Below are 27648 nucleotides of genomic sequence, written 5' to 3'. Positions count from 1 at the left end.
TCATATAGGCCAAGAATAACTAAAGCAATCTTTAAGAACAAAGTAGGAAAATGTGCCCTACCAGATATAAAGATTAATTGTACAGCTAAGGTAATTCAGACAGTATGACATTGGCACAGAAGTTGTCAAGTCAATTGAATAAAAGAGAAGCCTAGAAAAAGATCCAGGGGTACATGGTAACTAGACACAATACAGAAGTGATATTGCAGATATGTAGTGCTAGAACATTTGACTATCTATATGGAAAAATATGAAAGTCTACCTCTACACTACATACAAACACAAATTCCTTAAGGATATAAATAAATGTGAAGGGCAGGGCTTCAAAACATTTGAAGAAGATGTGGGACAATATCTTTGTGACCTGGTAGTAAAGAAAGATTTCCTAAATAAGATTAAAAAACACAACCATATTTGAAAATATTGATACATTCAAATATGCTATAATAATTTCTGGTTACTTGGAAAGTAAAGCAACGAACCTCAAAGTTGGAGAAATATCCCAACTTTACATATATAAAGAACAAAGGATTAGAACCCATTAAATGTAATTAAGAAGAAAATGAAGCACCAAGTAGATAAATGAGTAAAATATATGAACAGAGATGGTCACAGAACAGAAAACCTGAAGAGTTAAACATGTTACATAATTTTCTGGAAAATGCAAATAATACAACAAAACTTCAGTCAAATACTTTTGTCTGACACTATCAACTCTTGGTGAGGTTGTGAAGCAGGAAAAGTCATAACCTTGTTGCTGAGAATTTAAATTGGTATAAATGCATATAGAAAATAATGTCATCTTTAAAGTTGAATATGTAATCTGCCTTATGACCCGGCAATTCCAATCCTAGGTACATATTATAGAGAAATTCTACATTTGCACCAGGAGATGTTTACAAGAACATTCATAGCACTATTGTGTGCATACCAGTCCCAAAATGGAGACAACTCAGTGCCCTGAACAATTGATTACATAAACAGTGTTATATTCATACAATAGAACACCACTCAGCAGTGAAAATGAAAGAGCTGTATTTTTACACATAAATACCTCAAACATAACTGTTCAATGAGAAAAGCAAGCCAGAAAAATAATGTACTAAGAAAACATTTATATGAAGTTCAAAAAAAAATCTTGAAATATTGTTTAGGGACACATAATTATGCAATGAATCTATAAAGAAGAGTAAGGGAATATAAATTAAGAATGTTTTTTATGCTTGAAAGGGCAGTAGGGGAAAACTAATGAAGAGGGAGGGGCATTTAATAGCTTTTATCAATATTGGTAATGGTCTGTATTTTAAAGTCGATGATTGACTCATGTACAAAATACAGTCTGATTCATCATTATATTACCCATAACCCTCTTCCCAATTCCTGTCCCTGCCGTATAACACCTTTCCAGTATTAATTTAGCCCTAAGATAAAAGTGAATATGAAGGGTGCTAATTCAGGGCTTTCCTTCCCTCTTGATAATTTCTATATTTGAATTATATCTACACAGCTCAGTAAATATTTACACAAACTATGTAAGAATAATATAAATGGAAGTTGTTGCTTCTTTATAGAAAATTAATCTCATTAAGAATATGCCTTTACTTTGAATCACATGAGTTTACTGCACAATGGAAATACTTATTCTAATAAAACATGTTAAACTGAGTGAGAGTAACCAATGTAAATGTTGTTGAGAAATTCATTAAAAATAAATGCACGGGTTTTTATTTTATATTACTCGTCAAGACAAAATACATATTTTAGGGGAGAAGATAGATTTTGTGAAAACAAAACACTTCTCACCATATGAAAATGTAAGGAAAGTGATCCAACCTAATTTCCACGAATAAGTAATCTTTTAAGATTCACAAAACCACAAAATGAATATGGAATGTTTTCAAGTAATCCATAGCATTTACTAATATTCATGCTATTTTTTTTTACTTAAAGGTCAATAAATTAGAGTTAGAACTAGAAAGTGCCAAACAGAAATTTGGAGAAATCACGGACACCTATCAGAAAGAAATTGAGGACAAAAAGATATCAGAAGAAAATCTTTTAGAAGAGGTGGGAAAAACTTAATGTATTAAGAACTTATTATACTAAAAATCTATATTTTTATTAGGATTTTAAGAGAAAAGTAAAAAAATCTTAATTTTTAAATTATGATTTTAAAAAACGTTTAGTAAATTTATATAAGGGTCAGTTTATCAGTTTTTATAGAAGCTAAAAGTATCCTTGCTATTCTAAGTATTTGAGTATATAATTATTTTGAAAGGATTAAATGATTGCCACAGTGGTATACTGTCATCTTACTTCATAGAACACCCTGAAAAAACCCCAAACAGTGCATTTTCTACTTGTTTTTCCAGTTTCCTCGTGTTTGAGGTTTGCTTTTATTTAAGTAGAACATATACTTTTTACACTTAAGTTTGTTTTTTGTGCATTTATTTTAAGAAACTTCTTTTTTGCTTATTTGATAGGTTGAGAAAGCAAAAGTAATAGCCGATGAAGCAGTAAAATTACAGAAAGAAATTGATAAACGATGTCAACATAAAATAGCTGAAATGGTAGCACTTATGGAAAAACATAAGGTAATTTTTTTCTTCTTATATAATGAAAATTATTAATTGGAGCCATATTTCTGTTAAATAATGGTGAAATCAAGATAGTATTCATATTTGTCAGAGAAGATTATTGTCTATGCAACAGTGACTGACTATAGCTAGAATACCCTTGATGCCCATTTCTTCAAGTTCAGATCTTAACCATACAAAGTTGAGCCTGTGTGTCACATCCTTGAGGACATCTCTCTTTGTTATCTGTGATGAATGGAAGTGATCACTCTTTTTCTGGATTCTCCTAATAGTCTCTTACAGCACTTTCTACCTTATATATTTTTAAGTACATAACCAGGATAAGTATCTCATTGATATCTAACATATAATAGGCTAAATCAATTTTTATCAAAGGAATAAATAGATGAAATACTTAGTGTTTGATGTGTTTGTGTCTTATATTTTTAATTGTTATTTTAGAGCATCCATCTGTTAAGGAATTAAGCCTCATTCTCCTTAAGATTTGGAGAAGAGGTAGGGTATACCTACCTATTCATTTAAAAAAAAAGCTGCTGGAATACAAGATTATTATGAGGGAACCGGTGAGGATTTAAAAAATAATTTAAATAACATTGTAAACTCATAGATTTAAACACATTTGGTATGTTTCAATCCAGTGCAGCATCTGTCCTTATTGATAACTCACATTTTCCCACCTTTGGCTAGCAGGAGCCTCTTTAAGCTGACTGGCAAGTCCTTTTGACTTAACTGTAATTTTCTCTGATAACTTTCTTTGAGTTATGACAAAATGTTTAAGGCTTCTTTTTTTGATGTAATAATTTTTTTAATATTATACTTTAAATTCTAGGGTACATGTGCACAATGTGCAGGTTTGTCACATATGTATACATGTGCCATGTTGGTGTGCTGCACCCATTAACTTGTCATTTACATTAGGTATATCTCCTAATGCTAGTTTGAGGCTTATATTTCCTGTCCCAGATTTGGAATCAGTCAGTTTTGTAGAAGTCCTGGTGTTTCTGGCATTTTTAAATGTTAAAATTCAATGTTTCCAATAAAAGAATTATCTTTTGCTCTTAGGTTATTTCCAAGACTGTTGTGTGTTTCACTGTTGAGGTTGTTTGAATGAAAAAATATAACTGAAATATTAAAAATATATACCCATATATATTACTGAATTTATAAACATAAGTTTCTGCAAAATTAAATACTAAATAATTAATTAAATACTAAATTAAATATTAAAATGTGTTAGGATGTCAATCTTATAATCTATTCAGTTTTAATATATCTAAAATGTCTTCTTTGTTTAATATAGCACCAATATGATAAGATCATTGAAGAAAGAGACTCAGAATTAGGACTTTATAAGAGCAAAGAACAAGAACAGTCATCACTGAGAGCATCTTTGGTGAGATACAGAAAAAATAGCAGTAACGGCCAGTTTTCATAATGTCAGCAGTGACTGGTGGTAAAGAATAATATTAAGTAAAACTAATTTTTGAGCTATAGAATCAGAGTCTTAAATCTGAAAGGGATATTATAGATCTTCTAGTTACATTTTTTTTCTAATTTAGTTTTTGAAATAGTGGAACAAACTATTTTTTCAAGTGAAATTTTATAAACTCCAGTAAACAAATAAGTTTGGAGCTGTGATTGAAATTGGGAGAAGAGAGTGGGATAAATTGGGAGAGGATGAGGAGAGATATACTTTGTGTTAAATTTTTCTTTAAAGAAAACTATAAAAAACTTGATTTTTTTTGTTTTGTTTTTGTTTTTGTTTTTTGAGATGGAGTCTTTCTCTGTCCCCCAGGCTGGAGTGCACTGGCATGATCTTGGCTCACTGCAACCTCCACCTCCCGGGTTCAAGCAATTCTCCGGCCTCAGCCTCTTGAGTAGCTGGGACTACAGGTGTGCATCACCACAGCCCGCTAATTTTTGTATTAATATTTTTAGTAGAGACGGGGTTTCACCATGTTGGCCAGGCTTGCCTCAAACTCCTGACCTCGAGTGATATACCTGCCTCTGCCTCCCAGGGAAGTGCTGGGATTACAGGCATGAGCCACTGCACCCAGCCCAAAAACTTGCTTAAATGAGGTTTTTAGCTATGTTAAGCTAGCAGCCTTTATATCAATTGACTTTAAGAGTATCTACATTTTATGAGTGAATTTATTTCTCTACAATATTAAATTTACTCAGAGCACTAGTTTATATTTTCATTGTCTTGAGAAATACATGGAAGCTCTTCTAAACTTCATGTTTCTTTTTCTTTAGGAGATTGAACTATCCAATCTCAAAACTGAACTTTTGTCTGTTAAGAAGCAACTTGAAATAGAAAGAGAAGAGAAGGTAGGTTTTTTGGCATTATAGATAAAATGATTGTAAGGTTTAGGAGCAACTTTGCATTTTTAGAATTATGTCATATTATAAAATAATTTGATAAATTTCAATAACAGGATGAGAAAATAGTTTTCTCCAATAAGCTTTTTTCTAGAAACATTTAGAAAATTTCCTAATGTAAATGCAAAACATATGTAAATATAAGTGTACTTTTAAGAAAAGGAACACTTTTGTGGCTCACAGCTGTAATCCCAGCACTTTGGGAAGCCGAGGCAGGCGGATCATGAGGTCAGGAGATCGAGACCATCCTGGCTAACACGGTGAAACCCCATCTCTACTAAAAATACAAAAAATTACCCGGGCGCCGTGGCGGGAGGCTGTAGTCCCAGCTACTCGGGAAGCTGAGGCAGGAGAATGGCACGAACCTGGGAGGCGGAGCTTGCAGTAGCCGAGATCACGCCACTGCACTCTAGCCTGGGAGACAGAGCAAGACTCCCGTCTCAAAAAAAAAAATAAATAAATAAAAAGAAAAGAAACACTTTTTTTTTCCTGCAAATACTGTTAACATTTTTAATGTATATCCTTCTAGCATGTTTCCTTTTTTTTTATTATACTTTAAGTTTTAGGGTACATGTGCACAACATGCAGGTTTGTTACATATGTATACATGTGCCATGTTAGTGTGCTGCACCCATTAACTCGTCATTTAACATTAGGTATATTTCCTAATGCTATCCCTCCCCCGGAACACTTTTAAATATACTGTATTTGAGTAATATTATCTCGTATTAAAATGCTTATGTATTTAGATATGCTTTTTTTTGAAGCTATTCATCATGTTTAAGAAAAAAAGGCTATCTCTGTAGTGTTTTACAGTTTGCAAAGTGAATTGATTCACACTATAAATGACAAATACTTTTTTTGGTTTCTATGAGATAGGAACTGTGTTTAGTACCCTACTTACATTTAATTTAATCTTTACAGCAATATTATATGCAATACTTTATTATTATCTTTATTTTGACAGAGATTACATTATTTATTCAGGATTACATAGTAAGAGAGCAGAATGACTAGAATTTAAACCTAGGTCTATTTTTGCATGGCTTCAAACCTATTCTCTTAATCACTCTGCAGCAGCTTAGGTAACATACACTTTCAATTTCAAGCCTCTGAGAATTTGTTTATTTTGTTTCCTGCATTTAATTCCTTTCATCCTTTTCTATCTTGGAAAATCTCACACATCTTTCATCTTATAGTTGGGAGCTTACTATATATATATGTGTGTGTTCTCATAGCACTTTGTTTTTAATGTTAAAATGGTTATTTCACTCTGTGCCCCGTGTTATATTGCAAGCTCTGCAAGGGCTAATTATGCCTTATTTATCTTTGTTTTCCCTTTATCTGAGTACAGGGCTTTGAAATTTTTATATTTTCAATTAAAGAACTAACAAAATGGCTTTCCCTTCATCTGCAATGATAAGATTCATGCTTACCTTTATCCTACTGTTTCAGTAGAAGAGGAATTCTTCTATGGCTTAACTCTCGATGCTATTAAACCCTCAGCAATCTTTACTTTTTACTCTAGTCAGTAAACATAAATAAGAATTCTGTTACTGTAGCTTGTATCCCAAGTTCTTTGGCTCTCACATAAGTAGAAATTAACACCAGGCCAAAGAGACATTTTTCTCAGGGAAGGTTTAATAGGCTTGTGGCTCAGTCAAAGCAAGGGAACAGTTTACGGCAAACGGATCTCGGTGCTAGCTCCCTGAGGCTCAGCTCCTGTCATTTTAGAAGCTGAGGCAGAAACTGAAATGATGTACAAGCATGTTTAGGTGAAATTTTCTTTGCATTTGCACAATGGGGCATCATGCTCTGACATACATTGCCTGATCAGAAAATGGTGGAAAAACCCTGCCTTGGGTGGTGATTTTAGTATTAAAATGATATTATAATGAGGAAAAAAATCAGCGAAAAGTCAGTGTTGGAGTCTGTCTTGTCTTCAGCAGACTGGATCTGGTCCAGTTCTTATCGGGAATGCCAGAGCCTCACTGACCTTGAAAGATGGTCAGGTTCTTATCAGAAATGCTAGAGTCCAACTTTTAGTAACCTTGGGAGACATCACTTCAAGGAGATAAACAATTAGTTTCTTCTTTTGATACTTAAGAATTCAGCCTAGTCAGCTAAGTTAGGGGAGGTCCTCCTTCTGCTATGTGACTTGGGTCAGCTTATTAAGGGAGACAGGAAGGTAGGGGAGAGAATATGCCTTGATATGTGAGGCCCATGGAGTCTTGATTACCATGTCTGTGGTCTACCAGGGCTGAATCCCTTCCCTATACTGTCTCATTTCTATCATCTTATAAAAACTTAAACCATTAAACTGCTTAAGCTGCTATACTATTCTGTTCTTTTCTTAAGTATTAGTCTGTTTCTTCAGTTCTTATCCCCTCACCTATTACAATTTAGCTATTGGCCTAACTGCTTTCTTGTCTTGGGTCACACTGAACTCCTTATTAACAAATTTAAGGGCTTCTTTTTTATTTGCATATCAAAAATAATTTAGGACCTCCATTTACATCATATTGTGTTTCTTTCTGATCATTTATCTATGAAAAAATATATAAACACACACATGTGCACACATGCACACACACAAATATGCCATTACATAGATATATTTAAAAAATTTGGGCTTGTGATAGATTGTTTTATTCAAAATGTATGCTGCCCTTTTCTATTAGGGTCCCTCCCAAAGGAAGAATTATGTATTTCCACCTTGCTGACTTCAGATTTGGCCAAATGTTTTATTTTGCCCAATGGAATGTGAGCAAAAGTGGCTTTCCTGAGAGGATGCTTTAAGAGACACCACATCGTCTTCCCAGCCTCTCTTTTCCTTTGGCCTTGAGACTGACGTAGAAGTTGCTTCTTCAGCCTAGATTCCTGGAGATAACAAGGAGTAGGGTAGAAACCAGTCTGTAACTGACATGTAATGTGGTTGAGAAATAAACTTCTCTTGTAATCCACTAAGGTCTAGGGTTGTTGCTACAGTATAATTTAGTCTGAGCTCGTTGATATAAGGATTTATTGTATACATAAATTTATATTGTTTAATAAAAACACATTATGTTTATATTTTATAAAATATTAATACAGAAAAGTACAAAAAGGGTAAGAATAGCCTACAAACCCATGTCTCAGAGTTTACTGTTTTTCCATCTGCTTTCCAACTTTCTATATACTCAGATTGGACTAATAGTTATAGAGATAATACCTTTAGGTGGTCTTCTTCTATTTAAAAAATGTCTACTTTTATTGCATTGTCTATACTATTGTTACTTTTTGGAAATTTCTTTGGCATTTTCTTTATGCTGTAAAATATAGTCAGTATTTATGAATGTACATGAGGACATAAAATGAAGGTATAATTATAATCTATAGACTGATTATCTAGCTAATGATGAATGCTAATTATACATACATATATACATTATTATGTTAAATTACACTTTTTTTTTTTTTTTGAGATGGAGTCTCACTCTGTCTCCCAGGCTGGAGTGCAGTGGTGCAATCTCAGCTCACTGCAAGCTCCGCCTCCCAGGTTCACACCATTCTCCTGCCTCAGCCTCCTGAGTAGCTGGGACTACAGGCGCCCGCCACCATGCCTGGCTAATTTTTTGTATTTTTAGTAGAGATGGGGTTTCACTGTGTTAGCCAGGATGGTCTCGATCTCCTGACCTTGTGATCTGCCTGCCTCGGCCTCCCAAAGTGCTGGGATTACAGGCCTGAGCCACCACGCCTGGCCTAAATTACACTTTTATACACATTTTAAGAATGTAAGTAATATATACAAATGTAGAGGAAAATGTTGATGGGATTCTAGAGTTTACATCCCAGAATAACTTTTATTTATTTTGGGCATATATCACTTCATATGGCTCCTTTATGAAAAAACAAAAACAAAAAGAACCATAGTCAGATACACTTACACATATCAAGAAAGATAAAGAATACCTTTGAACAAAATGCCATATTAGTTAAACTAAAATATGCATATTATATTTGAATTTATTGGAAAAAATAATTTGAAATTGGAATTGCAGAATTATTATTAAACTTAAGATAGATATTTCTTTACAAAATATTTAATAGTTCTTGAAAGAGCTTAGATTCTAAGGTGAAGAAAACAGACTGAAAAACACTTTGAAGAGGGAGGAAAGTTATAGGTGCCAGTGTAGTTTCTTTTAATTAAGCTTTTTATTTTGAGATAGTTGTAGATTCACATGCAGTTGTAAGAAATAATATAGAGAGATCCCATGTATCCTTTATTAAGTTTCCCCCCATGGTCACATCTTACAAATTGTAGGACAATATCACAACCAGGATTTTGACATTGACACAAGATACAGAACAGTTCCATCTCCATAAAGATTCCTCATATTGCCCTTTTATAGCCACATCCACCTCCCTCCCCCACCCCTGGCAATCACTAACATGTTCTCCATTTCTATAATTTTGCCATTTCGAGAATGTTATCTAGATGGATTCAAACACTATGTAACCTTTTGTTATCAGCTTTGCTCCTTGAAGATTTATCCAAGTTGTTAGTCCAACCTGAGTATATAGAAAGTTGGAAAGCAGATAGAAAAATGTAAATAAATTTTTTTTAGTTTTTATTGCCAAGTAGTATTCTGTGGTATGGATGTACCACAGTTTAAGAGTTTGCCCAGTCAAGGGTACCTAGTTGTTTCTAGTTTTGAGCTGTTATAAATAAAGCTGTTATGAACACCTGTGTACAGGTTTTGGTGTGAACCTGTTTTCATTTTTCTGAAACAACTACCTAAGAATACAATTGCTAAATTGTATGGCAGTTGCATATTAGTTTCATAAGCAACTGCCAAACTATTTTCCAAAGTGGTGGTACCATTTTACATTACCATAAGCAATGTATAAATGATCCAGTTTCTCTGCATCCTTACCAGCAGCAACTTGCTATTTTTTGTTTTAGTTATTCTTGCAGGTTTGTAGTCATAATTCATTGTGGTTCTAATTTGCATTTTTCTGCTGTTGAACAGTGTATTAGTCTATTCTCATGCTGCTAATAAAGACATACCTGAGACTGGGTAATTTATAAAGAAAAGAGGTTTAATTGACTCACAGTTCCACAGGGCTGGGGAGGCCTCAGGAAACTTACAATTATGGTGGAAGGGAAAGCAAACATGCCCTTCACATGGCAGCAGGAAGGATAATGAATGCCAAGCAAAGGGGGAAAAGCTCCTTATAAAACCACTGATCTTGTGAGAACTCACTGTCACGAGAACAGCAGCATGGGGGTAACCAAACTCATGATTCAATTACCTCCCTCTAGGTACCCTCCCACAACATGTGGGGATAATGGGAACTACAATTCAAGATGAGATTTGTATCTGTGTTTTTATTTTTAACTAATTTTCTAATTAGACTTGTTTTTACCTGTTGAATTTTGAGAATTCTTTATATAATGTAATTATTAGTCCTCTGTCAGAGGACCTAGTCCATTTGTGTTGCTATAACAGAATACTTGAGACTGGGTAATTTATAAAGAACAGAAATGTATTTTTCTCACAGTTCTGGAAAATGGGAAGTTCAAGATCAAGGTGCCAGCATCTGGTGAGGGCCTTCTGTGGCATCCTCCAGAGAGAGAAATGCCCTGTCTTCATATGGTGGAAGGCAAAAAGGCAAAGAATAAAAAGAGGGCCAAACATGCCTTTTTATGATGGGATTCCTGCCACCCATAAGGGCAGAGCCCTCATGGCCCTATCACCTTCCAAATGTCCTACCTCCTAACAGTGCCACAATGACAACCAAATTTCACCATGAATTTTGGAGGGTACAAACATTCAAACCATAGCATCAAATATGTGGTTTGCCAGTGTATGCTCCCAGTCTATAGCTTATCTTTTTATTCTAACGGTTTTTTTGCAGAACAAGTTTTTAATCTTGATAAATTTTAATTTCTCAGTTTTTCTTTTTATGGATCATGCTTTTGATCCCAAGTCTAAGAACTCTTTGCCTAGCTCTAGATCCCAAAGACTTTGTCCTGTGTCTTTTTGTAAAAGCTTTATTTGGAATTTTATTTTTTATGCTTATGTCTGTGATCCATTTTGAGTTAATTGTTATATAAAGCGTGAAGTTCAGTTTTTTGCCTATGGATCTCAGATTGCTCTATCACCAGCTGTTGAAAAGACTACTTTATCTCCATTGAGTTACTTTCAAACTTTTGTCAAAAACTAGTTAGGCATGTTCTTATGGATCTATTTCTATGGTCTTTATTCTGTTCCATTGATCTATGTGTCTCTTCACCAATATCACTGCCATGATTATTTTATAGTAAGCCTTAATATCAAGTAAAATGATTCTCCTACTTTATTTTTCTCTGTCAAGATTGTTTTAGATGTTTTAGTACCTGTTACTTTCCATATATTTTAGAATAAATTTGTTTATTTTTACAAAAACCTTGCTGGGATTTTGATAGAAAATTTATTAAACCTATAGATCACAGTTTGAGGAAAATTGACATCTTTGTTGAGTTTTCAAATATATAGCATGGTATTTTTCTCCATTTATTAGATATTTGATTTCTTTCATAAGAATTTCATAATTTCTATTATATAGCCTCTAAACCTGTTTTGTTAAATGTATATCTATTTCATTTCCTTTCATGCAATTGAAAAAAATAGACATTTGTTCTTATTTTTATTAATTTTGAATTGACAAATAGTAATTGGGTACATTTATGAGATGCAATGTGACATGTTGATATACGTACGTGTACGTTATAGAAGATTCAGTCAAGCTAATTAACATGTCTATGACCTTGCCAGCTTATCATTTTTTTGACGTGAGAACGTTAAAAATCTTTTAACAATTTTAAAATATGCAATATCTTATTATTAGTGGTGGTCATCATGCAGTGCAATAGATTGTGTTTTTAATTTTGTTTCCTATATGCTCATCATTAGTGTATAGAAACATGATTGATTTTTGTGTTTATTTTGTATCCTGTGCCTATGCTAAACTTATTTATTAGCTCTATAATGCTTATTTTTATTCTTTGTGATTTTCTGTGCAGACATTTGTCATCTGCAGGATGATTGGAAAGGATAAAAAAATTAATAAATACAATAATAATTATTATATTTTATTTTATCCTTTCCAGTCAGTATGCTTTTTATTTATTTTTATTTTTATTTTTATTTATTTTTGAGATGGAGTCTTGCTCTGTCACCAGGCTGGAGTGCAGTGGCATGATCTCGGCTCACTGCAACCTCCACCATCCGGGTTCAAGAGATTCTCCTGCCTCAGCCTCCCGAGTAGCTGGGACTACAGGCACATGCCACCATGCCCAGCTAATTTTTGTCTTTGTAGTAGAGACGGGGTTTTACTGTGTTGTCCAGGATGGTCTCAATCTCTTGACCTCGTGATCTGCCTGCCTTGGCCTCCCAAAGTGCTGGCATTACAGGCATGAGCCACTGCGCCTGGCATTTATTTCTTTTTCTTGACTTATTGCAGTGAGTGACTAGAACTTCCAGTACCATGTGGTAGACTAATAAGTGGCGAGAGCATACATACTTGCAGTATTGATAAATGTAGGGAGAAAAGCATTCAATTTTTTAGCCAATAAGTATGATGTTAGCTATAGATTTTTTTCTAGATTTAAAAAATCAAGTTGATGTAATCTCCCTGTAGTAATTTAATTAGAGTTTTTAAAAATCATGAATTGGTATTGGATTTTATCAGATGCTTTTTCTGCATTGATTGATATTATCATATGATTTTTCTTTTTATCTTGTTGATATGGTGGATTACTTTGGTTGATTTTTGAATGCTATTCCCTAGAATAAGTCCCATTTGGTGTATGACATATACATATGGAGAGTGAGAAACAGAGAGAGAGAGAGAGGGCACTTGCTAGATTTAATCTGCTAATATTTTGTTGAGGATTTTAAATCTAAGTTCATGAGAAATATTGGTCTGTAGTTTTCTTCTTTATACTATCTTGTCTGGTTATGATATCGTGAGTCTGGAACTGTTTTCCTTGCTTCTGTTTGCAGGAAGAGATTGTATAAAATTGGTGTTAATTTTTCTTTCTGTTTGGTAGACTGGTAGCCTTCTCCACTGAAAGTATCCAGGCTTGTAGATTTCTGAAAAGGACTTTTAAACAATAAATTCAATTTTTGTAATGGTTAATTAGGCTGTTTCAGGGTCACCATTAACCCACTCATATCTCCTCAAAACAACAAGAATTCTGCACCTATCCAGTCAAAATCTCACTTTGGGAGCCTCAGGACAACAGTGGGAGTCTCTGAAACCCTCATGGAACCGAAGACCTTGGAGGGTCATTTTGAGAGTGCAGACTGACAGTAGGTCACAGGTGGCTGACCTACTGAGCTTGCTCCTAGGTTCAAGCCCAGGAATGGCCCAGTCCTCTAAGTGGCTTGGCTATAGCCCTGTTTGTCCTTGAGCTTGCAATCAAAACCATCTGCCAAAGAGTCCAGGGGGAATCACACTATTAGTGCCTTGATAGAAAGGCTTGTCTGCTTGCTGATATTGGTTTTGGCAGTGAACATAATAGTTGCTTTGTGGCACTTCTCTAGCCCACTTTATTTGAGGTCCCAGCTGAGAACTGCTAACACAAGGACCCAGAGGGAGACTCACCCATACCTCGCAGCTGAGGAGTCTAAGCCATCCTGAATAGGATCACCAACCTCTTTCCTTGTGCTGTCTCTGAGATCTACCTTGTCTGGGAGATGTGTACCTGTTTGGGCTAACAAGATGGGCTCTCCAGCCCGTGTCCCTCAGCAGATCTTGGATGGGTGGTGGGGGGACAGTCACAGGTCTGGCCCTTCCTGCTGCAATCAGGGAAATATCCTGTCTGTGCAGGGCCCTGCTGAGAGATGTACATTCCTCTAATCCAATGGGATGGGCATTCCAACCTCTATCTCACAGTAATCTGAGGGAGCTGATTCTCAGCTGCAGTCCATCCTGCTACACTTAGGAAACTATTCTGTCTGTGCAGGGTTCTCCTAGGAGACATGTGTTCTCTCAGCCACCAAGACTAGGCTCTCCAGCCTCCAACCCACAGCAGATCCTGAGGGGAACTATGTCAACTCCAGCCCCTCAAGCTGCACTTGACATCCTATCTTGCCCATGCAGAGAGCTGCTGGGAGGCATGTCCATCTCAGCCACTGGGACAATCTTCTGAACTCAGGTCCCTGGTCAGCATTCCCATACAGCTCTAGTACCCTCCTTGGATCTTTCCCAGTCTTATCTGGGCTGGAACAGCATGTCAACCTTGGAGTCCTTGCAAGACTGATGGCAAGTGTGGACTGATGGCAAGCATCTGATGGCAGATGCAGCAGACTGATGGCAAGACTGATGGCAAGCATCCTCTAGTGCCGAGATGGCTGCAGTGGTCACAGGCTCAGGAAACACAACAACCAGACTTCTTAGAATCACTAGAATCACTGAGAAGCACAAACAAAGGCAGACTGTGCAGACAATTAAATACTTAATCTCTCAGTGTGCAGACATTGTCACATATCCACAAGCATCAAGAACATTAAGGGAAATATAACCTCACCAAACAGACAAAATAAGGTGCCAGAGACTGACCCTAAATTGATAGAAATGTGTGATCTCTCAAAGAATTAGAAATGGCCAGGCTTTGTTGTTGTTGTTCTTGTTTGTTAGTTTGTTTTTTGTGGAAACAGGATTTCTCTCTCTTGCCCAGGATGAAGTGCAATGGTACAATCATAGCTCACTGGAATCTCCAACTCCTGGGTTCAAGAGATCCTCTGGTCTCAGCCTACTAAGTAGCTGGGACTACAAGTGAGCACCACCACACCCAGCTAATTTTTAAATTTTTTTGCAGGGGTCTTGCTATGTTGCCTAAACTGGTCTTGAACTCCTTAAGTAAACATTGTTTACTTAGATACGAGACCTGAAACTATGAAATTACTGAAAGAAAACACTGGGTAAATGCTACAGGGCATTGGTCTGGTCAAAGATTATTTGAGTAAGACCTCAAAAAGCATAGGCAATGAAAGCAAAAATGGATAAAACAGGATTATATTAAGCTACAAAGTTTCTGCACAGCAAAGGAAACAGCAAAGTGAGAAAAGTCAACCCTTGGAATGGGAGAACATGTTTGGAAACTATCCATCCAACAAGAGATTAATAACCAGAATATATAAGAAACTCAAACAATTCAATAGCAAAAAACCCCAAATTATCTGATTAAAAATTGGGCAAAATCTTGAATCAACATTTCTCAAAAGAAGACATACAGATGGAAACAGGTATATGAAAACATGCTCAACATCACTAATCATCAGGGAAACGCAAATCAGCACCACCGCAATGAGATATAACCTGTTAAAAGTCAAAAGATAGTAAGTGTTGATGAGGATGTGGAGCAAAGGGAACCCTTGTTTACTGTTGCTGGGAGTGTAAATTGGTACAGCCATTATGGAAAACAGTCTAGAGGTTCCTCAAAAAACTAAAAATAGAGCTACCTTATGACCCAGCAATCCCACTACTGAGTATATATCCAAAAGAAAGGAAATCAGCATATTGAAGAGAGATCTACATTCCCATGTTCACTGTAGCACTATTCACAATTGCCAAAATATGGAATCAACTAAGTGTTCATTAACAAGTGATTGGATAAAGAAAATGTGGTATACATTCCATATGCAATGGAATATTAATCACCCATAAAAAAGAAGGAAATTTTGTCATTTGCAACTGCATGGATGGAGCTGGAGGATATTAGGTTATGTGAAATAAGCTAGGCACAGGAAAACCAACTGTTAAATATTCTCACTCATATGTGGGAGCTTAAAAAATTATCTCATGGAGGTAGTAAATACAGTGGTGGTTACTGGAGGCTGAGAAGGGTAGTGGGGAGGGAGGGATGAAGAGGGATTGATTAATGGGTACAAATATACAATTAGATAAAAGATATAAGTTCCAGTGTTTGGTAGCACAATAGGGCTAGTGTAGGTTTCAAAATATTGAATACTTCAAAAGAGCTATAGGAGAAGAATTGGAATATTTCCAACACAAAGAAATGATAAATGTTTGAGATGATAGATATCCTAATTACTCTGATTTTGATCGTTATGTATCATATACAGATACCAAAATATCACATGTACTCCCAAAATATATACAACTATTATATATCAATAAAAATTATTTAGTAATTTATCTTTTTATTATTCAGTTTTAAGAGTTCTTTATTTCAGGCCAGGTGCAGTGGCTCATGCCTGTAATCCCAGCACTTTGGGAGGCTGAGGTGGGCGGATCACAAGGTCAGGAGATTGAGTCTATCCTGGCTAACACGGTGAAACCCCGTCTCTACTAAAAATACAAAAAAAAAAATTAGCCGGGCATGGTGGTGGGTGCCTGTAGTCCCAGCTACTCGGGAGGCTGAGGCAGGAGAATGGCATGAACCCGGGAGGTAGAGCTTGCAGTGAGCTGAGATTTTGCCACTGCACTCCAGCCTGGGTGACAGAATGAGACTCCATCTCAAAAAAAAAAAAAAAAAGAGTTCTTTATTTCAGATACATGTTATTTATATGATGTACTATTTGCAGATATTTTCTCTCATTCTTTGGGTTGTTTTTTCAGTTTCATGTTGGTATCATTTGCAACACAAAAGTTTTCATTTTAATGAAATTCAGTTTATCTAGATGTCCTTTATCAAACTGAGAAAGTTCTCTTCTATTCCTAATTAGTTTAAAGGTTGTTTTGTTCTCTTTTGTTTTACCATGAAAGGGTGTTAAATTTGTGAAATGCTTTTTCCATGTCTGTTGAGATGATCATGTGGGTTTTTCCCTTTATTCCATTAATATTACGTATTACAGTAATTGATTTTCAGATGTGAAACCAACTTTACATTCTTGGCAGAAATTCTACTTGGTCATGGTATATAATCCTCATTTTATTTTGCTGGATTTGGTTTGCTAGCATTTTGAGCTGAGAATTTTTTGCATCTACATTTATGAGAGCTATTGAGCTATAGTTTTCTTTCTTTTAATTTTTAATTTTTGTGGGTATATTGTAGGTGTGTACATTTATGGGGTATATGGGATATTTTGATAGAAGCATACATTGTGTAATAATTTTATCAGAGTGAATGAGGTATCCATCACCTCAAGCATTTATCCTTTGTATTACAAACAATCCAACTATACTCTTTTAGTTATTTTAAAATGTCCAATTAAATTATTGGCCATAATCACTCTATTGTGCTATCAAATGCTATATCTTATTCATTCTTTCTATTTTTTATATCCATTAACCATTCCCCTTTCCCCACACACCCCCTCCCCTCCTCCCTACTACCCTTCCCAGCCTCTGATAACCATCCTTCTATTCTCTATCTCCATGAGTTCAATGGCTACAATTTTTAGTACCCACAGACAAGTGAGAACATGCAAAGTTTGTCTTTCTGTGCCTGGCTTATTTCACTTAACATAATGACCTCCAGTTCCACCCATGTTGCAAATCACAGGATCTTATTCTTTTTTATGGCTGAATAGTACTTCATGGTGTGTATGCGCCACATTTTCTTTATCCATTCATCAGTTGATGGACATTTGGGTTGCTTCCAAATCTTGACTGTTGTGAACAGTGTTACAGTAAACATGGGAGTGTAGATATTTCTTAGGTATATGGATTATGGATTTCTTTTCTTTTGGGTATATACCTAGCAGTGGGATGACTGGATCATATAGTCTATAGTAGCTGATTATTTTTAGTTTGCTTTTTTTTTTTTTTTTTTTTTTTGAGATGGAGTCTTGCTCTGTTGCCCATGCTGGAGTGCAGTGGTGTGATCTCAGCTCACTGCAACCTCCACCTCCTGGGTTCAAGTGATTCTCCTGCCTCAGCCTCCTGAGTAGCTGGGATCACAGGCATGCACCATCACCCCTGGCTAATTTTTGTGTTTTTAGTAGAGATGGGGTTTTGCCATGTTGGCCAGGCTGGTCTCAAACTCCTGACCTCAGGTGATCCACTCACCTTGGCCTCCCTAAGTGCTGGGATTACAGGCGTGAGCCACCACCCCCGGCCTATTTTTAGTTTTTTGAGGAACCTCCAAACTGTTCTCCATAGTGATTGTACTAATTTACATTCCCACCAGCAGTGTATGAGGGTTCCCTTTTCTCCACGTCCTCATCAGCATTTGTTATTGCCTGACTTTTGGATAAAAGCCATTTTAGCTGGGGTAAGATGGTATCTCATTGTAGTTTTGATTTGCATTTCTCTGATGATCAATGATGTTGAGCACCTTTTCATATACCTGTTTGCCATTGGTATATCTTCTTTTGAGAAATGTGTTATCTTTTTGATATGCTGTTAGGCTCGGTTAGCTAGTATTTTGTTGAGGATTTGTGCATCTGTGTTCATCAGGGATATTGGTCTGTAGTTTTCTTTTTTTATTTTGTTCTCTCCTGGTTTTGGTATTAGGGTGATACTGGCTTCATAGAATGATCTAGGGGGGATTTTCTCTTACTCTATCTTTTGGAATAGTTTCAATAGGATTGGTACCAATTCTTTGAATGTCTGACAGAATTCAACTGTGAATCCACCTGCTCCTGGACTACTTTTATTGGCAGTTTTTTAAAATTACCATTTCAATCTTGCTGCTTGTTATTGGTCTGTTCAGAGTTTCTCTTGCTTCCTGGTTTAATCTAGGAGGGTTGTATATTTCCAGGAATTTATCCATCTCTTCTAGGTTTTCTAGTTTGTGCATGTTAAGGTGTTCATAGTAGCCTTGATCTTTTTTATTTCTCTGGTATCAGTTGTAATATCTCCTGTTTCATTTCTAATTGAGCTTATTTGAATCTTCTGTTTTCTTGGTTAATCTCACAAGTGGTCTATCAATTTTGTTTGTGTTTTCAACGAACTAGCTTTTTGTTTCATTTATCTTTTGTATTTTTTGTTTCAATTTCATTTAGTTATGCTCCGATCTTTGTAATTTCTTTTCTTCTGCTGAATTTGGGTTTGGTTTGTTCTTGTTCCTCTAGCTCTTTGAGATGTGACCTTAGATTGTCTATTTGTGCTCTTTCAGACTTTTTGATGTAGGCATTTAATGCTATGAACTTTCCTCTTAGCACTGCTTTTGCTGTATCTCAGAGGCATTGATAGGCTGTGTCACTATTATAGTTTAGTTGAAAGAATTTTAAAATTTCCATCTTGATTTCATTGTTGACCCAAAGATCATTCAGGAGAAGATTATTTAATCTCCACGTATTTGCCTGGTTTTGAGAGTTCCTTTTGGAGTTGATTTCCAATTTTATTCCACTGTGGTCCGAGAGAGTACTTGATATAATTTCGATGTTCTTAATTCATTGAGACTTGTTTTGTGGCCTTTCATATGGTCTGTCTTGGAGAATGTTACATGTGGTGATGAATAGAATGTATATTCTGCAGTTGTTAGGTAGAATGTTCTGTAAATACCTGTTAAGTGCTTCTGTTCCAGGGTATAGTTTAAGTCCATTTTTTCTTTGTTGATTTTCTGTCTTGATGACCTGTCTAGTGCTGCCAGTGAAGTATTGAAGTCCCCCACTATTATTTGTGTTGCCACCTATCTCTCTCTCTCTTTTTTTGAGATGGAGTCTTACCTTTTTGCCCAGGCTGGAGTGCAGTGGCACGATTTCAGCTCACTGAAACCTTCGCCTCTCAGGTTCAAGTGATTCTCCTGTATCAGCCTCCCAAGTAGAGTAGCTGAGATTATAGGCACCTGGCACAACATCCAGCTAATTTTTGTATTTTTTTAGTAGAGACAGGGTTTCACTGTGTTGGCCAGGCTGGTCTTGAACTCCTGACCTCAGGTGATCTGGCCCACCTCAGCCTCCCAAAGTGCTGGGATTACAGGTGTGAGCCACTGCACCCAGCATGTCTATCTCATTTTTAAGGTCTAGTAGTCATTGTTTTATACATTTGGGAGAACCAGTGTTAGGTGCATATATTTTTAGGTCTGTGATATTTTCCTGTTAAACAAGTCCTCTTATTATTATGTAATGTCTTTTTTTTGTCTTTTTATTTTTTTATTTTTTTTATTTTTTATTTTTTTTTTTTTGTCTTTTTAAACTGTTGTTGCTTTAAAGTCTGTTTTGTCTGATGTAAGAATAACTACTCTTGCCTGCTTTTGGTGTCCATTTGCATGGAATATCTTTTTCCACCCCTTTACCTTAAGTTTATGTGAGTCCTTATGCGTTATGTTAGGTGAGTCCCTTAAAGACAGCACATACTTGGGTTGGTGAATTCTTATACATTCTGCCATTCTGTATCTTTTAAGTGGAGCATTTAGGCCATTTACATTCAACACTAGTATTGAGATGTGAGGTACTCTTCCATTCATTGTGCTATTTGTTGCCTGAATACCTTGACTTTTTTTCATTGTATTATTGTTTTATAGGCCTTGTAAGATTTATGCTTTAAGGAAATTCTATTTTGGTGTATTTTTAGGTTTTGTTTCAAGATGTAGAGCTCCTTTTAGCAGTTATTGTAGTGTTAGCTTGGTAGTGGCGAATTCTCTCAGCATTTGTTTGTCTGAAAAAGACTTTATCTTTTCTTCATTTTTGAAGCTTAGTTACACTGGATACAAAATTCTTGGCTGATAATTATTTTGTTTAAGGAGCCTAAAGATAAGACCCCAGTCCCTACTAGCTTGTAAGGTTTCTGCTGAGAAGTCTGCTGTTAATCCAATAGGTTTTCCTTTATTGGTTAGCTTGATGCTTTTGCCTCGCAGCTCTTAAGATTCTTTCCTTCATTTTGACTTTAGATAATTTGATGACTATGTGCCTAGATTATGATCCTTTGCAATGAATTTCCTGGGTATTCTTTGAGCCTCTTGTGTTTGGATGTCTAGATCTCTAGCAAGGTCAGGGAAGTTTTCCTTGATTACTCCCTCAAATAAATTTTCCAAAGTCTTAGATTTCTCTTCTTCCTCAGGAACACCAATTTTTCTTAGGTTTGTTTGTTCAACATAATCCCAAGCTTCTTGGAGGCTTTGTTCATTTTTTTAAAAGTATTTTTTCTTTTTTATTATACTTTAAATTCTGAGATACATGTGCAGAACATGCAGGTTTGTTACATAGGTATACATGTGCCATGTTGGTTTGCTGCACCCACCAACCCGTCATCTACATTAGGTATTTCTCCTAATGCTATCCCTCCCCTTGACCCCCACCCCCTGACAGACCCCAGTGTGTGATGTTCCCATCTCTGTGCCTATATGTTCTCATTGTTCAGCTTCCACTTTCAAGTGAGAACATGTGGTGTTTGGTTTTCTGTTTCTGTGTTAGTCTGCTGAGAATGATGGTTTCCAGCTTCATCCATGTCCCTGTAATGGACATGAACTAACTCTTTTTTATGGCTGCATAGTATTCCATGGTGTATATGTGCCACATTTTCTTTATCCAGTCTATCATTGATGGACATTTGGGTTGGTTCCAAGTCTTTGCTATTGTGAATAATGCTGCAATAAATATATGTGTGCATGTGTCTTTATAGTAGCATGATTTATAATCCTTTGGGTATATACCCAGTAATGAGATTGCTGGATCAAATGGTATTTCTGGTTCTAGATCCTTGAGGAATCACTACGCTGTCTTCCACAATGGTTGAACTAATTTACACTCCCACCAACTGTGTAAAAGCATTCCTATTTCTCCACATCCTCTCCAGTGTCTGTTGTTTCCTGACTTTTTAATGATTGCCATTCTAACTTGTGTAAGATGGTATCTCCTTGTGGTTTTGATTTGCATTTCTCTAATGATCAGTGATGATGAGCTTTTTTTTCATGTTTGTTGGCTGCATAAGTGTCTTCTTTTGAGAAGTGTCTGTTCATATCCTTTGCCCACTTTTTGATGGGGTTGTTTGTTATTTTCTTGTAAATTTGTTTAAGTTCCTTGTAGATTCTGGATACTACCCTTCTGTCAGATGGATAGATTGCAAAAATTTTCTCCCATTCTGTAGGTTGCCTGTTCACTCTGATGGTAGTTTCTTTGGCTGTGCAGAAGCTCTTTCATTTAATTAGATCCCATTTGTCTATTTTGGCTTTTGTTGCAATTGTTTTTGGCATTTTAGTTATGAAGTCTTTGCCCATGCCTATGTCCTGAATGGTATTGCTTAGGTTTTTTTTCTAGGGCTTTTAATGGGTTTAGGTCTTAAGTTTAAGTCTTTAATCCATCTTGAGTTAATTTTTATATAAGGTGTAAGGAAGGGGTCCAGTTTCAGTTTTCTGCATATGGCTAGCCAGTTTTCCCAAAACCGTTTATTAAATAGGGAATCCTTTCCCCATTTCTTGTTTTTGTCAGGTTTGTCAAAGATCAGATGGTTGTAGATGTGTGGTGTTATTTCTGAGGGCTCTGTTCTGTTCCATTCTGTTTTGGTACCAGTACCATGCTGTTTTGGTTACTGTAGCCTTGTAGTATAGTTTGAAGTCAGGTAGCATGATGCCTGTAGCTTTGTTCTTTTGGCTTAGGATTGTCTTGGATATATGGGCTCTTTTTTTGTTCCATATGAAATTTAAAGTAGTTTTTTGTAATTCTGTGAAGAAAGTCAATGGTAGCTTGATGGGGATAGCATTGAATCTGTAAATTACTTTGGGCAATATGGCCATTTTCATGATATTGATTCTTCCTATCCATGAGCATGGAATGTTTTTCCATTTGTTTGTGTCCTCTCTTATTTCCTTGAGCAGTGGTTTGTAGTTCTCCTTGAAGAGGTCCTTCACATCCCTTGTAAGTTGTATTCCTAGGTATTTTATTCTCTTTGTAGTAATTGTGACTGGGAGTTCACTCATGATTTGGCTGTTTGTTATTGGTGTATAGGAATACTTGTGATTTTTGCACATTGATTTTGTATCCTGAGTTTGCTGAAGTTGCTTATCAGCTTAAGGAGTTTTTGGGCTGAGATGATAGGGTTTTCTAAGTATACGATCATGTCTTCTGCAAACAGAGACGATTTAACTTCCTGTCTTCCTATTTGAATGCCCTTTATTTGTTTCTCTTGCCTGGTTGCCTTGGCCAGAACTTCCCATACTATGTTGAATAGGAGTGGTGAGAGAGGGTATCCTTGTCTTGTGCTGGTTTTCAAAGAGAATACTTCCAGGTTTGGCCCATTCAGTATGATATTGGCTATGGGTTTGTCATAATTAGCTCTTATTATTTTGAGATATGTTCCATCAATACATAGTTTATTGAGTGTTTTTAGCATGAAGGGATATTGAATTTTATTGAAGGCCTTTTCTGCATTTATTGAGATAATCATGTGCCTTTTACATGGTTCTGTTTGTGTGATGGATTATGTTTATTGATTTGCATATGTTGAACCAGCCTTGCATCCCAGGGATGAAGCCAACTTGATCGTGGTGGATCAGCTTTTTGATGTGCTGCTGGATTAGGTTTGCCAGTATTTTATTGAGAATTATCACATCAATGTTCATCAGGGATATTGGCCTGAAATTTTCCTTTTTTGTTGTGTCTGCCAGGTTTTGGTATAAGGATGATGCTGGCCTCATAAACTGAGTTAGGGAGGAGTCCCTCTTTTTCTGTTTGGAATAGTTTCAGAAGCAATGGTACCAGCTCCTCTTTGTACCTCTGGTAGAATTTGGCTGTGAATCCATCTGGTCCTGGGATTTTTTGGGTGGTAGGCTATTAATTACTGCCTCAATTTCAGAACTTGTTATTGGTCTATTCAGGGATTTGACTTCTCCCTGGTTTAGTCTTGGGAGGGTGTATGTGTCCAGGAATTTATTCATTTCTTCTAGATTTTCTAGTTTATTTGTGTAGAGGTGTTTATAGTATTCTTTGATGGTAGTTTCTATTTCTGTGGGATCAGTGGTGATATCCCCTGTATCATTTTTTATTGTGTCTATTTGATTTTTCTCTCTTTTCTTCTTTATTAGTCTGGCTAGCAGTCTATCTATTTTGTTAATCTTTTCAAAAAACCAGCTCCTGGATTCATTGATTTTTTTGAAGGGTTTTTCATGTCTCGATGTCCTTCAGTTCTGCTCTGACCTTAATTATTTCTTGTCTTCTGCCAGCTTTTGAATTTGTTTTGCTTCTCTATTTCTTTTAATTGTGATGTTAGGGTGTTGATTTTAGATCTTTCCCGCTTTCTGATGTGGGCATTTAGTGCCATAAATTTCCCTATAAACACTGCTTTAGCTGTGTCCCAGAGATTCTGGTACGTTGTGTCTTTGTTCTCATTGGTTTTAAAGAACTTATTTAGTTCTGCCTTAATTTTGTTACTTACCCAGTAGTCATTCAGGAGCAGGTTGTTTAGTTTTTACATAGTTGTGTGGTTTTGAGTGAGTTCCTGTTTTCTTTCTTTCTTTTTTTTTTTTAGATGGAGTGCAGTGGTGCCATCTTGACTCACTGCAACCTCTGCCTCCCGGGTTCAAGCGATTCTTCTGTCTCAGCCTCCCAAGTAGCCAGGACTACAGGCATGTGCCAGCATACCCGGCTAATTTTTGTACTTTTTGTAGAGACAGGGTTTCACCATGTTGGCTAGGCTGTTGTTGAACTTCTGACCTCAGGTGATTGGCCTTCCTCGGCCTCCCAAAGTGCTGGGATTACAGGCGTGAGCCACTGCACTCAGCCTTGAGGGAGTTTCTTAATCCTGAGTTCTAATTTCATTGTACTGTGATCTGAGAGACTGTAATGATTTCCGTTCTTTTGCATTTGCTGAGGGTGTTTTACTTCCAATTATATGTTCGATTTTAGAATAAGTGCTATGTGGTGCTGAGAAGAATATATATTCTGTTGTTTTTGGGGTGGAGAGTTCTGTAGATGTCTATTAGGTCTGTTTGGTCCAGAGCTGAGTTCAAGTCATGAATATCCTTGTTAATTTTCTGTCTCATTGTTCTGTCTAATATTGACAGTGGAGTGTTAAAGTTTCCCACTATTATTGTGTGGGAGTATAAGTCTCTTTGTAGGTCTCTTAAAACTTGCTTTATGAATCTGGGTGCTCTTGTATTGGGTGCATGTATTTAGGATAGTTAGCTCTTCTTGTTGCATTGATCCCTTTACCATCATGTAATGCCCTTCTTTGTCTTTTTTGATCTTTGTTGGTTTAAAGTCTGTTTTGTCAGAGACTAGGACTGCGATCTCTGCTTTTTTTGTTTGTTTGTTTGCTTTCCACTTGCTTTTATATTTATATATTCCACTTCTGTTTATTTTGAGTCTGTGTTTGTCTTTGCATGTGAGATGGGTCTCCTGAATACAGCACACCAATGGGTCTTGACTCTTCATCCAATGTGCCAGTCTGTGTCTTTTAATTGGGGCATTTAGCTCGTTTACATTTAAGGTTAATATTGTTATGTGTGAATTTGATCCTGTCATTATGATGCTAGCTGGTTATTTTGCCCATTAATTGATGCAGTTTCTTCATAGTGTTGATGGTCTTTACATTTTGGTTTGTTTTTGCAGTGGCTGGTACCAGTTTTTCCTTTCCATGTTTAATGCTTCCTTCAGGAGCTTTTGTAAGGCAGGCCTGGTGGTGACAAAATCCCTTAGCATTGCTTGTCTGTAAAGGATTTTATTTTCCTTCACTTATAAAGGTTAGTTTGGCTGGATATAAAATTCTGGGTTGAAAATTCTTTTCTTTAAGAATGTTGAATATTGGCCTCTACTCTCTTCTGGCTTGTAGAGTTTCTGCAGAGAGATCCACTGTTAATCTGATGGGCTTCCTTTTGTGGGTAACCTGACCTTTCTCTGTGGCTGCCCTTAAGATTTTTTCCTTCATTTCAACCTTGGTGAATCTGACAATTATGTGTCTTGGGGTTGTTCTTCTCTAGGAGTATCTTCGTGGTGGTCTCTGTATTTCCTGAATTTGAATGTTGGCCTGTCTTGCTAGATTGGGGAAGTTCTCCTGGATAATCTCCTGAAGTGTGTTTTCCAACTTGGTTCCGTTCTCCCTGTCACTTTCAGGTACACCAGTCAAATATTGGTTTGGTCTTTTCACATAGTCCCATATTTCTTGGAGGCTTTGTTTATTCCTTTTCATTCTGTTTTCTCTAATCTTGTCTTCACACTTTATTAAGTTGATCTTCAGTTTCTGATATCCTTTCTTCCTCTTGGTTGATTCGGCTATTGATACTTGTGTATGTTTCACGACGTTCTCATGCTGTGTTCTTCAGCTCCATCAGGTCATTTCCGTTCTCTAAACTGGTTATTCTAGTTAGCAGTTCCTGTAACTTTTTATCAAGGTTCTTAGCTTCTTTGCACTGGGTTAGAACATGCTTTTTTAGTTTGGAGGAGTTTGTTATTACCCACCTTCTGAAGCCTACTTCTGTCAATTCATCAAACTCATTCTCCATCCAGTTTTGTTTCCTTGCTGGAGAGGAGTTGTGATCCTTTAGAGGAGAAGAGGCATTCTGGTTTTTGGAATTTTCAGCCTTTTTTTTTTACTGGTTTTTCCTCATCTTCATGGATTTATCTACTTTTGGTCTTTGATGTTGGAGACCTTCAGTTGGGGTTTTTGTGTGGGCATCCTTTTTGTTGATGTTGATGATACTGCTTTCTGTTTGTTAGTTTTACTTCTAATAGTCAGGGTCCTCTTCTGTAGGTCTGCTGGAGTTTGCTGGGGGTGTACTCCAGACCCTGTTTACCTGGGTATCACCAGCGGAGGCTGCAGAACAGCGAATATTGCTGCCTGCTCCTTCCTCTGGAAGCTTCATCCCAGAGGGGCACTCACCAGATACCAGCCGGACTTTTCCTATATGAGGTGTATGTTGGCTCCCGCTGGGAGGTGTCTCCCAGACAGGAGGCACGGGGGTCAGGGACCTGCTTGAGGAGAGTGTCTGTCCCTTAGCAGAGCTCGAGCATTGTGCTGGGAGATCCTCTGCTGTCTTCAGAGCTGGCAGGCAGGAACATTTAAGTTGGCTGAAGCTGCACCCACAGGTGCCCCTTCCCCCAGGTGCTTTGTTCCAGGGCATTTCTTTCAGAGATGCCCTGCCCAGAGAGGAGGAATCTAGAGAGGTGGTCTGGCTACAGCGGCTTTGCCATGCTGTGGTGGGCTCTGCTCAGTTCAAACTTCCCAGTGGCTTTGTTTACACTGTAAATGTGGCATTTTACCAGTCTCTTCAAGCTCTGTTATGTCACTTGCACAGTTTTGTGAGTGAAAATATATAAATATCATGATTTGGGATATTCTGCTTACAGGGTGATGAGAGGAGCCCAGAGAAAAATATAAAGTTTACCTGGTGCTCTTAGTGAGTCTCTTTTGTGCTTTGTATTCTTTTAGGGGAATCTTCTGTTTAAGAAGTTTATCTTTTGACTTTATGTCTAGTATGTTCTGTTTATTGGCAAGGATAACTAATTCTTTATGGTTGTAGTTGTGCTTCCTTTCTCCAATCAAGACAGGCCAAAATAGAAACTTAAGTGGTTTTTTCCTGCTGATCACTCATATGCATTTTCTAGGCATCTTTTTCCTGTATTGCCTATTTATGTCCTCAAATCTCTTCTTATAAAATTCAGGTATATTAGTGACCTTTACTTTCATTATTATATGTTTTCATTTTCTTTCACCAATACTATACAAGTAGTTATAGGGTGAGGAGCCACAGTGAGTAGGGTGAAATGAGCACAATTGTATATTGTGGCTCTTTTACTGAGCCTCACTAGTATTACAGATTATAGCATGAGATTGTATGTTTTTGTTGTTGAATGTA

At 36.6% G+C, this 27648-nt stretch overlaps 1 protein-coding gene across 4 annotated transcripts in view; it reads left to right on the top strand.

Moving 5' to 3' along the window:
* SYCP1 (synaptonemal complex protein 1) overlaps positions 1 to 27648 on the top strand; it is a 141507-nt gene that overhangs the window by 91322 nt on the left and 22537 nt on the right. For 3 of the 4 annotated variants that reach the window (XR_001114183.2, XM_012500321.2, XM_003268024.4), the window contains exons 24-27: positions 1951 to 2067; positions 2484 to 2594; positions 3898 to 3990; positions 4854 to 4928. Coding sequence is in view for 3 of the 4 variants with exons in the window: in XM_012500321.2 (XP_012355775.1) it covers positions 1951 to 2067; positions 2484 to 2594; positions 3898 to 3990; positions 4854 to 4928 (396 nt within the window). In the remaining variant the exon portion in view is untranslated. The remainder of the gene's footprint in view (positions 1 to 1950; positions 2068 to 2483; positions 2595 to 3897; positions 3991 to 4853; positions 4929 to 27648) is intronic. The other variant, XM_012500322.2, reaches the window with a different exon arrangement.

The sequence above is a fragment of the Nomascus leucogenys genome, chromosome 12 (genome assembly GCF_006542625.1).
Source record: "Nomascus leucogenys isolate Asia chromosome 12, Asia_NLE_v1, whole genome shotgun sequence".
Lineage (NCBI taxonomy): Eukaryota > Metazoa > Chordata > Mammalia > Primates > Hylobatidae > Nomascus > Nomascus leucogenys.
This window is presented reverse-complemented; position numbering and strand designations above follow the sequence as displayed.